Below are 12466 nucleotides of genomic sequence, written 5' to 3'. Positions count from 1 at the left end.
AGATAATTTTCTGTCTTAGGCTGTAGTATCCATTTCAAACTTCAGATACTAAATTTGAAACAATTCCAGTGAATTACCGTTATATGGGGACCATACCATTATATGGGGGCTATATGAAAACGTGGACCCATTTACGAACTTAGCCTGCCTACTGGAAAAAGAAACATGTGTGCAAAATTTTAGCCTTCTATCTCAATTCGTTCGAAAGATAGCGTGATTACAACAGACAGACGGACATGGCTAAATCGACTTAGAATTTTACGCTGATCAAGAATATATATACTTTGTTGGGTCTGACATGAGTATTTCGAGGAGTTACAAACGGAATGACAAAGTTAATATACCCTCCATAGTATGGTGGAGGGTATATAAAACGTGATTTCAACAGACAGTCAGACAGACATCGTTAAATCGACTTAGTATCTTATGCTGATCATGAATACAAATAATTTATGGGGTCTACAATGAATATTTGGAGGCGTTACATACAGAATAACAAATTTAATATACCCTACTTACCATGGTGATGCGTATAAAAATAATTGTATATTGAAAATTCGGTTAAAATTCTCAGGTTTGAATTTTGTATTAAACATCTAGTTCTTAATCTTTCAAACATGTATTCAATTGTAATTCAATTGTGGCTTTGTTGCTTTTTGTACTAACTCCAAAGGTGAAGTGGGGCAACGAACTGTAGATGTAAGATTTTTATTGTAAATAAAGTGGTTTAATACTCTTGATATAAATAAACGCGACTTCAAAGGTCATGCGTTTAATAACCTCCACCCTAAAAATATTGCAAATTCTTCTAATTCATTATTGTCCAAATGAAATTGTTATCTTTGATACTGGCATAAGAGTATTGTCGCCGGCCTTTTTCAATACACCCAATATACTAGATCAACGTACGAAAAGGAGCATGAGTTCTTTCAACCGGTTATTCATAGAGCGATAGACGAGCTCTTTCAACCCTTGACGCAATAGACGTTAGACGATTTTGTAAATGTCAACAAAAGCGTAAATCGTCCCAAGCACTCTATTTCGAAGGAATTCCGCCGGACATTTTATACCAATTGGAAGAAAATGGATTAAATTAATAAGCCTAACTAATACTATTTGAAATAGATTTCTAAAATTCTCTTTGGCCACCTTAAATGCGAGGTGAAGTTGTTTCTGAGTTGTATTCGATATATTTCCCCGAAAATCGTTACTTGGTTCACAAAAATACATAAACAGACGGAGTACGGACGCGCATAAATCGACCTAGAGTGTGATTCTATGCAGATCATCTAAAGGAACTACATACAAATATAGGACCAACCGTCATTTTTTTAGATTTTATTGAATGAAAGCAAAAAATGTCGGAAATAGCATCAAATTTTAGAATGAGTTTAGATTTGTTCGAATTGGTCACCTTTGACACGAATTATAGCCTTCAAACGGCCAATGAAACCGTCACACGCTGCCCCAATGTTGCTTAGCGGTATTATGACCCATTCCCGGCGAAGCGCTTGCTTGGGGTGATCGACATTTTGGTATTTTTTAGTGCCAACCTTGCTTTCCAAAATACTCCAGACACAATAGTCCAACGGATTGGTATCCGGTGGCCCTTGTGCGCTGAAAACGAAGCGAGGAACCTCATTTTGTAACCATTCTTAGGTGGCGCGTGCTGAGTCCTGTTGGAATGTCCAAGGTCTGTGGCCAAAATGTTTGCGTGCCCAAGGACTTAATACACCCTCCAGAATATTTTTGCGATAATATTCGGAATTTATTCTGATGCCACGGTCGATTAATACGAGCGGAGAGCGACCATCGCCTGTTATGGCGGCCCACACCAACACCATGGCCTGCGCTTGAGTTCTGGTGGCCAACCGAAGGTGCACAATTTTAGCTGGCCTCTTTGGCAAGTAAACACGATCATTTTGTTTGTTTACAAACTGCTGGCCAATGAATGTTTTCTCATCGGAGAAAACCAAATTCGGCAGTTCACAACTTTCGGCCAAGCGAAGCCACTCTTTAACTATTTTGAGAAAATTTTCTTTCTGTTGCGGTGTAAGCTGTTGCACTTTTTAGAATTTTAATGGCCTTACCCCGAGCTCATTTTTCAATATTTGCCGAATGGAATATTGCGATATGTTCAGCTCACGAGCCATTTTTTGCCAACTGCGACGCGAGTTTTGATCAAGTCGCTTTTTTACTTTTCGAACCATTTCTGCCGAATTTGCTGTTTTCTTCCGTCCACTTCCTCGACGTCGGGCTATGCTACCAGTGTCACAGTAACGAGCGATGGTACGAGACACAAAAGATTTCTTCACATTTAAATGCTGGAGTGCTCTAACGATAGCCACTTTTGGTTTACCAGCCAAATATAAAGAAATCACACTATCACGCTTGAATTCCATCGCGAATAACTTTTTTTCTGGAAAATTCTAACCAAAATGCTTTTGTACGCTTGTAAACAATATAATGAGCGGGGAACGGGTGGCTTGAAAATGACAGCAGTCTGAAATTGGTTAAAGTTTTTTCATCTCACCCTGTATGTTTACATTTTTTTCAAAATTATTCATTTGACAACCCAACATTTCTAAAATACCCATTTTGTACGTAAATTCAAAAACTCTAATCGTTGCAATAAATTTTATTTTGCAGTTCCGCAAAAAAGTCTCCGACTGTTTGGTGGACAATGAAGTCCATGACGATTACTTTCTGTTGCGCTGGCTTCGAGGTAAGATATCCAAACGTTAGTGTGTTCCATATATCAGCTTCAATTAAATTATGTTCTCACCCCACCTTCTATAGCCAGAAAATGGGACGTCGATGCTGCAGAGAAAATGTTAAGAAATGTAGGTATTAAAATTCTTATACCGGTTTCTTTTAGTAGTTAAAAAAAATATTTCATTTCCCTTTCCTTTGTCCAATTAGGCTATGAAAAATCGTATTTCCATCAATATTGACAGTTTGGATAAATGGGAAGCTCCTGAAGTTTTGAGAAAATATTTACCATATGGCGTGGTGGGTTATGACAAAGAAGGATCACCAAGTAAGAAAGGAATACTCCAACGCAAATGTAATGTTCAAATTATTGATTTACCATATCATTTCAGTTATTGTTTGTCCCTTCTACCAGTTTGACATCTATGGCATGTTACACTGTGTAACACGTTTCGATTTCATTCGTTATGTGGTTAAAATCTTGGAAAACGTCATGAAACAGGGCTTCGAACAGAGTAAGACACATGGTGTCAAAGCTCGCCAAGTTGTGGTGATTTTCGATGTAGCCGATTTCAATATGACCCAATACGCCTGGCGCCCAGCTGTTGAATTGGTCATGGCCATGATCAAGGAGTATGAACAAAATTATCCTGAAATATTGAAAATGTGTTACATTATAAATGGTAAGCGTAGCTGATGGAAAATTCTCAATCAATCCTTAGCTAATACTTTTTATTTCAGCTCCCAAGGTTTTCTACTTTGCATTCAATTTTGTTAAGAAATTATTGGATGAATATACCATGAGCAAAATCAGCATTTCCAAATATGGTTCGGACAAATGGAAGGAGGCTGCATTCAGTCATATTGATCCCGATATTATGCCCAAATCATTTGGCGGCAATTTAGTGGAGAATGGTGATGAAAAATGTCCCAGCAAAGTAAGTACTTCAAATGCGCCCGCTTTGTTTTATTAACTGAAGTTATTTTCAATGTAGATTGTCTGGGGCGGAAAAATTCCCAAAGAGTTGTATGTGGAACAGAAAGATGATGATGACAAGAGTTTCATTGAAGCTATTGTGAATAAGGGCAACAAACTGAAATTGGAATTCGATGTTGGCTCCAAGAAACCTACTGAAGAGGACAAATTACTATCGTGGGATTTCCGTACTGTTGATCATGACATCAAATTCGGTATTTACAGCATTGACAATGCCACAGGTGAAAAACGCAGTGAAGTGCCATTAACCAAAGTCTACTCAAATGAAATGAATGAAGTTGGTTTTATTACTACCCGACCCAATACCAAATGTAAGTTCTTTTTTGGCGTTACCGGATTTAGGCAACAATAAACAATCAATCTCTTTTGCAGATACTGTTGTCTTTGACAACTCCGGCAGTTATTTGCGTAGCAAGAAACTACGCTATTGGGTCTCATTGATATCAGAAAACGATGACATGTTGACATTACAATCACAAGTTGGACAAACTGAAGTTGTACCCGCCGATAATAACTGAATCCAGAAAAAAAAAGAACAGCACAACTCCAAATCTTGTACAGTCTATAAAGTAAAACAAACTATTCAACTCATTATATTAAAGAATGTGCAAATCATAGGATCAGATGCTAGCAAGCCAAACATTCCAAACGGGTTATCAGTTTAAGTAGGAAAACTTTAAAATTTATGACAACAAGATAAGAATCCTTTGATGTGCAATATTAGAATGCCTTAGTTAGCAATTATTACCCATCCATCTGTCATCAATATGTAAGCAGGTGTAACTTATTGAAAATATTTATATTTGTGTGTTTAATGAAAGACGTAGCCTTTTTTTAAATATTTGAATCCGGTGTATGTTTAGAATATTTATGTATACAAAACTACCATATGTATGTATGTACGTACTCTTCCGCCTCTCTATTAAATATTAAATGAAATGTGATACTTAATTTGTTTTTGTAATAACTATGTATTTTTGTTTTTGTTTTTTTATTTGTTTCTTTTCTTCTTGTGTATTATTTTTTGTAAATATCTTAAATTTATGGTTACTTTTAAGTAAATGTAGTTTTTTTTTATTTTTTTCTTATTTTCCCTTCTTTAAATTTGTTTGTTTTTGTTTCTTTATGTGTGTATTAATAATTAATAAATTGATTGTTTTTTTTAATGAAATGTTAACAAATGGTTTCTTTTTTGGAAAAAAGTAAAAAAAAACAAAGTCCTCGAAACTGAGACTGTGCGGGTAAGATTTCTGTTTTTTGTTTGTTTTCTAAATTCTATTTAAAAAGGAGCTGTGTATTCATCAGCACAGCTCTAAATTGTCGAAAAGCCTAGAATACATTTACGAAATATTTATGTATGAATGTTCATATATGTATATATTTATAGAAGTATGTATGTGTAGTGGTTGTTTTAATTTAATCAGCCGCCTGTGCTGCATCATACATTGTTATTGGCTGCCGAGCGGCGTTTTCGCCTTCATCACTGAGGGCCGGGATTTTGGGGCATTTGTTGATATCCGGGGCCCACTTGCGGTGGACCCACTGGTCCGCCCATTTGTTGCATTGGGGAATGCATTATTGGATTTGGACTTGATCCAACCATGGGACCAACTGGAGGACCAATTGCCTAAAAAAGACAAAAATACACATTAGTAAATACAAATAAAACGTGAAATTTTATAAATAATTAAAATATAATATTTATATGAAAAATATAACTGTAATAATGATCGTAAGGGAATTCGCGCATTATTTAACTGATCAACCACATACTTAACGTTTTCGTTATTTTCAATAAAAAAAACCAATAAGGAAAAGTTAAAAGTGCCGACTATATGATACCCTACACCACTATGCATATTAAGTAGAGCTCTTGTAACAAAAGAATTAATTTGAAGTAGATCATACCACCTATCAATATTTGGCTTGAGAGCAGTTATAGTTTGGTTTCAGAGGGAACTAATATATAAGAGGCATATCCAATTCTTAATCGATTTACACTAAATTTGACGGAAACATTTTAAACTTTTATACCAAATAACATTGCTATAGAGTGCAATGTTATTTGGTGTTCCACAAAATGGAAACGTACGTCCAGAAATTCACTCCATTTGAGTTGATATTAGCCATTATTTGCACAATAAACCTAAAATCGGATAATGGATATATATGGGAGCTATATCCAAATCTTAGCGGTTCTCAATAAAATTTGACAAAGGTATTTCCGAGCTCTAGAAGATAACGGATTTTCTCCAAATTTGATGTACTTGCTTCTAGACTGAATTCGGTGGGATGTAACAAAATTCAGGTCATTATGACTTATATTGGCCCTTTGGTGCACAATTAACCCAAAATCGGTTGAAATTTTAAAGAATGTTGTATTTTTTGAAATATGATAACACTGAGCTCAAACTGCTTTGTTCAATAAATAGGATTCGAGTATTAAGCGAAATGATTATATTAATACACATTTGTTTGGCGGCTTCACTGGGAGACCTTTGGTTCATTGTATTCATCAAAGGAAGAAATGAAAAATTTGGAGATAAGAGAGATATAGAAGCGACAAGGAGAAGAAAAGTTTGATAGAGAGAAGTTTAGTTAGGATGGTGGTCTGCCTAGTCAGGAAATGGCTTTGGGAAATTTGTAAATGACGGTGGGTTCTATTCGCCAGCCACTTTACTCCCTACTATATGCTATGTCCTGGAACCCAACAAAACTAAATGAGCCCACGTGTTTCAAGGAGGGCTCTCGATTTAATGACACTTGACTTGCATAGTCATAAAGTTGTATATTATTTAGGAGTTATATTAGATGCATTTAGTCTGGCGAATTCTTGTACTCCCAAAATAAACGGTCAAAAATTCGGCCCTGGCACAAGTCATCATGAAATCAGTTTAAATCGGAAATTTGCTCTGTTCCAGAAACTGAAAGTATCTACAAATTTTGATTTTTTTTCCATATCATAAAGGAAAAATCTTTTTTGTAACACATAAACATTATTACAAATGCAGTTCTGGAACAAAACAATTATTAAATTCGGATTAAGACTTCTAATACACATGATGATTAATTATTTACTAATCTTCGGGTCTTCGCGCTTCACGTGCAAATAACAATTAAAACTTTTCGTTTTCAGTTGATATTGTAAATTCAATCAATCACTTGGAATTTAATAAGAAATCCCTTTTATGTTAAATGTTAAAATTTTAGATATCTAAAAAATAAAAAAACAATACCGAACATACCTGGTTTGGTGGTGGTACGTCGTTTGGTAATTGAAGATTGGTCAACAAATCTCTCACAGCCGGAAACAATGAACATTGTCCATGTGGAACGCCATATTCCGAAAAACGTCGCAACAATGTACTAGCTGCAATGGCGCCTGGTGACTGAGGTTGTTCACGCTTTTCAGCCAACTGTGTTAAATTCGAATTAAGATCGTACACCATGGGTAAAACAAGTGAGGGGCTATCCTTCCACTCCTTGCCATTATATGGTATTCTTGTGATTTGTAACTGAAATTAAATGAATTCAATTTTGAAACAATTAAATATAATTACACTTTAAACGACTTCTAACTTACAAAGAATAATATTTTTAATCGCACTATATGCACGCCAGCATTTCCAATGGGCACAATTGGAGCCGCTGATGGTGGCACTCGGGTGCAGAACTGCACTGTCCATTTCAATTGATCTCCTCCCAATTCTGGCTTCATTTCCAAACGCATGATTTGTACAAAATCTTTTAGAACTTGTGGTGCACAACTTAAAACACGAGAAAAGCCGTGCAATGAATTCGGACGATAAGGTGGCGCAGCCACTCTTGTATCAAAAAATTGCTCCAACACAAGAAAATCCTCGGGACTTAATTGGAAAGGTTGCTTGCCATCCGGCGTTGGTGGAGGTGGCAATGGGGCAATTTTCATGTGTAGAGATTGCATGTGCACCTGATTTAGAGTCACCTGACATTGCATGCCATCGACTTTGAACAGGACTACGCCGGGTTCGTTGGAGTTTAATAGCTGTAGAGTGTCATCACTTTGAATGTTTCTATAGAGTTGACGCCTCATGTAGACACAACCAAGAAAACGTTCCAGTGGGCTTATGTCCGGTGTTACACCGATATCTTTGTTAGGATGCGGACTCGGACGACAAAGTAAATCCAGCTTTTCGTGTGTCAATATAGTTGGTATGGCGCCAGCCCATGAGCGGTTTGCTTGAGGCATTCGATTGAGACTTTGTGAATTGCCCGGGTTATTGCCTGTCGGATTTTGGCCAGCCGTACCAGATTGGCTAGATTTGTGATCAGGACTTTGGCCAGGTCTAGGCGACGGTCTGGGCATACTCGGAGATCCGGGCCAATTACTATTGGCTGGTGACATAGCCGCAAATGGTGAATCTTGGTGACCTTGCATGTACAATGTATTAGGGCCAGGACTATGCACCATATGTGGACTCGGCTGAGGGTTCAACGGCGATGAGGGCATAAGTCCACTCGGCGAGGGATGTGGCATATGCGGACCTGGCGGTGAAGTTAGATTATAGTTTGGGTGATTTTGTCCGCTACCAGCACCTCCAGATGATCCGCCGCCAACAGGATGAGGACTAGCTGGGGTGTGGGGATTCGAGCTTGAGGGTGGTGTATGTGGTGCCGGAAAACGCAATCCACTATCTCGTGGGGATTGAGGTCCTCTCATACCCGCGCTAAGAAAAGGCGATGAGCCTCCCGTACCGCCGCCTGAAACGCTACTTGGCCCACCAAAGTTGTCCTCCATTCCCAAAGGCGAGGGAGGGTTGTCATCTTCACTTTGTGATCGACCGCGATAGACTGCATTCTCGTCAACATATTTGGAAAGGAATCCCTATATATGATATTTATAAGCAAAATATTGCAAACATACAATGCATTATGTCATACATACCTTCAATCCTTGTATTGGCGTGAACTCGGCAATTAAGTTACGATCGAAACGACTAAAGGCACCATCGCGTATTGAAACCAAACGTCCTGACTTGAAACGTATCTCAAGACAATATATCGATTGATATGCCAGGCGTATCAGACAAGGCGATTGCGGAAGAATACAGAATGATAACACGGGAACGTGTGGACGCTGCCAAATAGTTGAGAAATGAGAATTAGAAAATTAATTGAATTACGGCTTTTGGTAACATTTATTAATAATTTACCGGTATTCCTAGATGGGGAATAATTGGCAGTTTAGCAATTGATGACAGAGGGTTATAGGTCTCATGTAAGATGCACACCATTTGTGCCAAGCTTTGTTGGTTATTCAGATGAGTAGCCAATTGATCTCGCATCATCGCATGAGCATTTACCGTTGTTATTCCACCCATGAAAGACAATCGGAAACCATGCGATTGTGCCGACCAATAAATATTGCAAATCACTTCTTTTTTGGGACCATAGCCGAGAAGAAGATTTATATAATTGTACGAATTTATACTGACCATATCGGCAATATTTAATCGTTCTAAAAATGATGACGATATCATTAGAAAATTGATGTATTAACGTTTTCCAATGACTTACTGTTTTTGATGTGCTCAGCAAAGTTGTACGCTAATGTATAGAGATATACTATTTTCGACCAGTCTTTTAGTAGATCATCGACAGTTTTTGAAAAATCGTGATTACTTTGTTCATATGTAAGGTAAACTGTTCGTCGGTTGCCTTGCTCCTTGGCATGAGTACTTTGTAGGGGAGTGCTGAAAAATACAAATTCTACAACCCATATACGAATTTGATTATTTTGTTTCATTTGAGAACGAATAGATATGGACAGCAATCGTTTCATTAAATCTTTCCAAATGTGTGGCTCAATGGTGGGCAATGTTGGTCCATGAGGCTGTCCCTAAGTGGGAAAACAATGAAGTTATTATTCTAACTTGTTTCCCTATGTTCAAATTAACACTTACCTTCGCCTGTTCTTGGCTATGGGGTTTTCTGGGCTTTGGCAAGGCGAGTATTTTTAATACTAATGAAGTGGCATTAGATTCCACTTGCAAACCACTATGCGGAATATTGTGTTTGGTCAAGGCTTGTGCTAGATTCAAAAAAGGTATTTTCTCGTCACACATGGCCACTACATGAGCAAGTTCTGGTATAAAGTAAGCCGGATATATAGTCTTTGCCTGTTTTGCAGATGGTGCTCCATGTTCAAAACCCGCTTTACGTTTATGTGGTGGTGTGTCTAAACAGACGAATGTTATTTCAGGAGGAAAATTATTTCTAGCGAGGTATAACTCACCGTCAACATCTGTGCCTGGGCCGTGAGTAGAGACAAAAGTATCAAATTCAATAAGCTTTAGAAGTTTTGTATAAACTCTTGGCACTTCGGCATTTGGAGCGTTACCCGTAGATTGTTGGTTCATATTGGCATGTACTGGGACCAATTGTTGTGAGGATTCATCCACAGTTGCATCGGTTTCTTTTGTCTGGAAAGCAACGAAACCTAAGTGGAATGTATACTCCATTTCATTGGGCGTGTTGGGCTTCTCCTTTAACTGTACAACCTGTAAATAAGAGATAAGTTTGTACATAGATTGTAATTCACTTTTCCAACAGGTGCACACATACTAATATAAAATTTGGATGACGATGAAGTTTAACGAAAATTTTATGTCTGCCCGCCTGGAGCAATGGATTGTCTGGTGCCTTGAGAAATGGCAAAGTTTCCGTTGCAGTGGCAGGCAAATGCTGCAATGTCTTTTCACAACGTCGATGAGTTATCCAGTAACGTAGCTCTGACATTATTTGTGGCAATTTGTTGCGGTCTCCATTAAGGCATGCCTGCATTTCTGGCATTATTGGGCAGTCTAAATGTTTGGGGACGTGGCAGCGTAACATACCCGTGTGGGTGTCGATTGTTATGTGAATTTGTTCGGCCCTTAAGCAGGGCGTTAACACCGGCACTGTTAGTATAGCTGGGGTACCTTGTAAGTTAACTAAATAAATATAGAGTAAAGTAAAAAAGTTATTTCTATAGCATTACAGCATCAACTCTTCGACATTTACACTCACAATCGACATCTTTGAGGAAAGCTTGAAATTCCAATTTCAAGTCAGATAACCGTGATACTGATCGGATATAAACAGTATGTACAATAAGGCGTTCCATGGACAAATGATCGGAACGTACAGCACGATCAGCAACCTCAGCTGATTCTTTCGCTCCAAGAGAAGGTATATGCACAACCGCTAGGGGACGTCCGATTTCATTTGGGTCAGATTGTACTGTCAAACGGTAACCCAATTCGGATTTGGGATCCTTACTGGTTAATTCACGCCAGTATGAAACAGTTACTTTGACACCCGGTATATATTCCTCGACTTGTATGTTATCGTCCAAGCGCTCATAGCTAAGACGTAATGTTTGTGTGTACAAAACCTCCAGTTGAAGTGATTGACAGAAATAGTGCAGGCAATTGTAAACTTCACTAAGGGCATTTGGATTTTCCACAAGACGTGCTTGTATAAGTTGATGTATATAATTGACTTGAAGCGGATGAACTAGGGCCTTTCCATCTATTTGGTAATTAATTAAATATGAAATAGAAGCTCAATATTAAATGAAAGCATAATTCAATCACCTCCTGTTTCCTTGTCTTCAACCAAAACATCAATATCAAGCAACCGCCAGGGAACAGTTGGACTATCGCCCATCACTGTCAAAGAAACTCTAAACTCATGTTTCACCTCAAATGTGACGCGGCCGTTTCGTATCTATACAAATTAAAAAGATAGTATAAATTATTCCGAATTGTAGTTAAGGACTTGTAAGACTACCTTAAACTCCCTTAACTGAGGCATAAGTTTTCCCGTAACTAGTCTGTGTTGTATAACTTGATTGAGACGTTGCAAAGTCTGGCGTTTTTCTTGAACTGTAATTGGATCTGGTGGAACAATGCGCTCTCGGATGCAGGTTGGTAAGCGATTGTAAGTTCCTTTGGTTAAAACTTCGACGGCAGCGGGTATATGAAAGTTGGGCAAACATGCCCTAACCAGTGTTTCGCGGGACATGCGTGCCAGCATGTCTGCCGTCTCTATAAACAGCATATTTTGTTTGTCCAAAAAGCTCATTATATTCTAAGAATCAATTTGGAAAGGTTAAATAGTAATACCCAACGCAATTGGTTATATGTATTACTCACCGCTGACTTGTCCACTTTGGATACAGAATTTGCCCATTTCACCAGAGCTATGAGACGTATAAATAACTGTCTTGTGCGTGCAGCGAAATTGTAAATTTCAATTTTACGTTCCATATCCGACTTTCGGGGCAGCCTAAAAAATTAAAAATTGAGTATTATTGACATGTGTCAATTTTCTACATTCACATATGGAGTCATTGGGAAGATCACTTTCCCCAACAAATTATTAGAAATGTAGCACTTACAATTCTGCCAGGACGGTCAGATCGTGATAGGTTCTCTGTATGATGAAATCAATGAGGACTGCCAAGGATATAGTGTTCATTCGAGGACTTCCTTCTTGGCCTTGCGGCAGATAGCCTGCCGCTAGACCCTGTTCCAGTGGCTGTGGTGCCATCATGTAGATAGTTATCACAGCTGTAGAAAATAGTCGTTAGTTTTATGAATACTTTGAGAAAAATTCACAACGAGTCCTTAAAAGTCACATTTATTTGATATAAATAACAATATTCCCGCAGATTTAGAGAATTAAACAAAAACCTGACAAAATTTGCAACCAGGGATATGTAAGTCGACATTT

The 12466-nt window shown here is 38.0% G+C and overlaps 2 protein-coding genes across 2 annotated transcripts in view; one reads left to right on the top strand and one right to left on the bottom strand.

The window, feature by feature from the left end:
- The window catches only part of LOC101892804 (SEC14-like protein 2), a 27039-nt gene extending 22157 nt beyond the window's left edge, over nt 1–4882 (top strand). Inside the window, exons 3-9 of the mRNA XM_005186163.4 lie at nt 2650–2725; nt 2800–2843; nt 2923–3040; nt 3105–3395; nt 3454–3650; nt 3708–4020; nt 4082–4882. Coding sequence (XP_005186220.1) covers nt 2650–2725; nt 2800–2843; nt 2923–3040; nt 3105–3395; nt 3454–3650; nt 3708–4020; nt 4082–4227 — 1185 coding nt within the window. The 3' untranslated portion in view covers nt 4228–4882. The remainder of the gene's footprint in view (nt 1–2649; nt 2726–2799; nt 2844–2922; nt 3041–3104; nt 3396–3453; nt 3651–3707; nt 4021–4081) is intronic.
- On the bottom strand, nt 4661–12466 carry LOC101893212 (mediator of RNA polymerase II transcription subunit 14). The gene is made up of 14 exons (XM_011295345.3): nt 12132–12466; nt 11887–12019; nt 11522–11821; nt 11326–11458; nt 10757–11260; nt 10313–10680; nt 9984–10248; nt 9652–9926; nt 9266–9587; nt 8902–9206; nt 8634–8825; nt 7293–8573; nt 6955–7224; nt 4661–5336 (listed from the first exon to the last, which is right to left on the bottom strand). The coding sequence occupies exons 1-14, from the start codon at nt 12284–12286 to the stop codon at nt 5190–5192; spliced, it is 4650 nt and encodes a 1549-aa protein (XP_011293647.1). The 5' UTR covers nt 12287–12466; the 3' UTR covers nt 4661–5189.

Source organism: Musca domestica, unplaced genomic scaffold (assembly GCF_030504385.1).
Source record: "Musca domestica strain aabys unplaced genomic scaffold, Musca_domestica.polishedcontigs.V.1.1 9, whole genome shotgun sequence".
In the NCBI taxonomy this organism is placed as follows: Eukaryota; Metazoa; Arthropoda; class Insecta; order Diptera; family Muscidae; genus Musca; species Musca domestica.
Note: the sequence above shows the minus strand (reverse complement) of the source record. Positions and strands in the feature narration are given on the sequence as shown.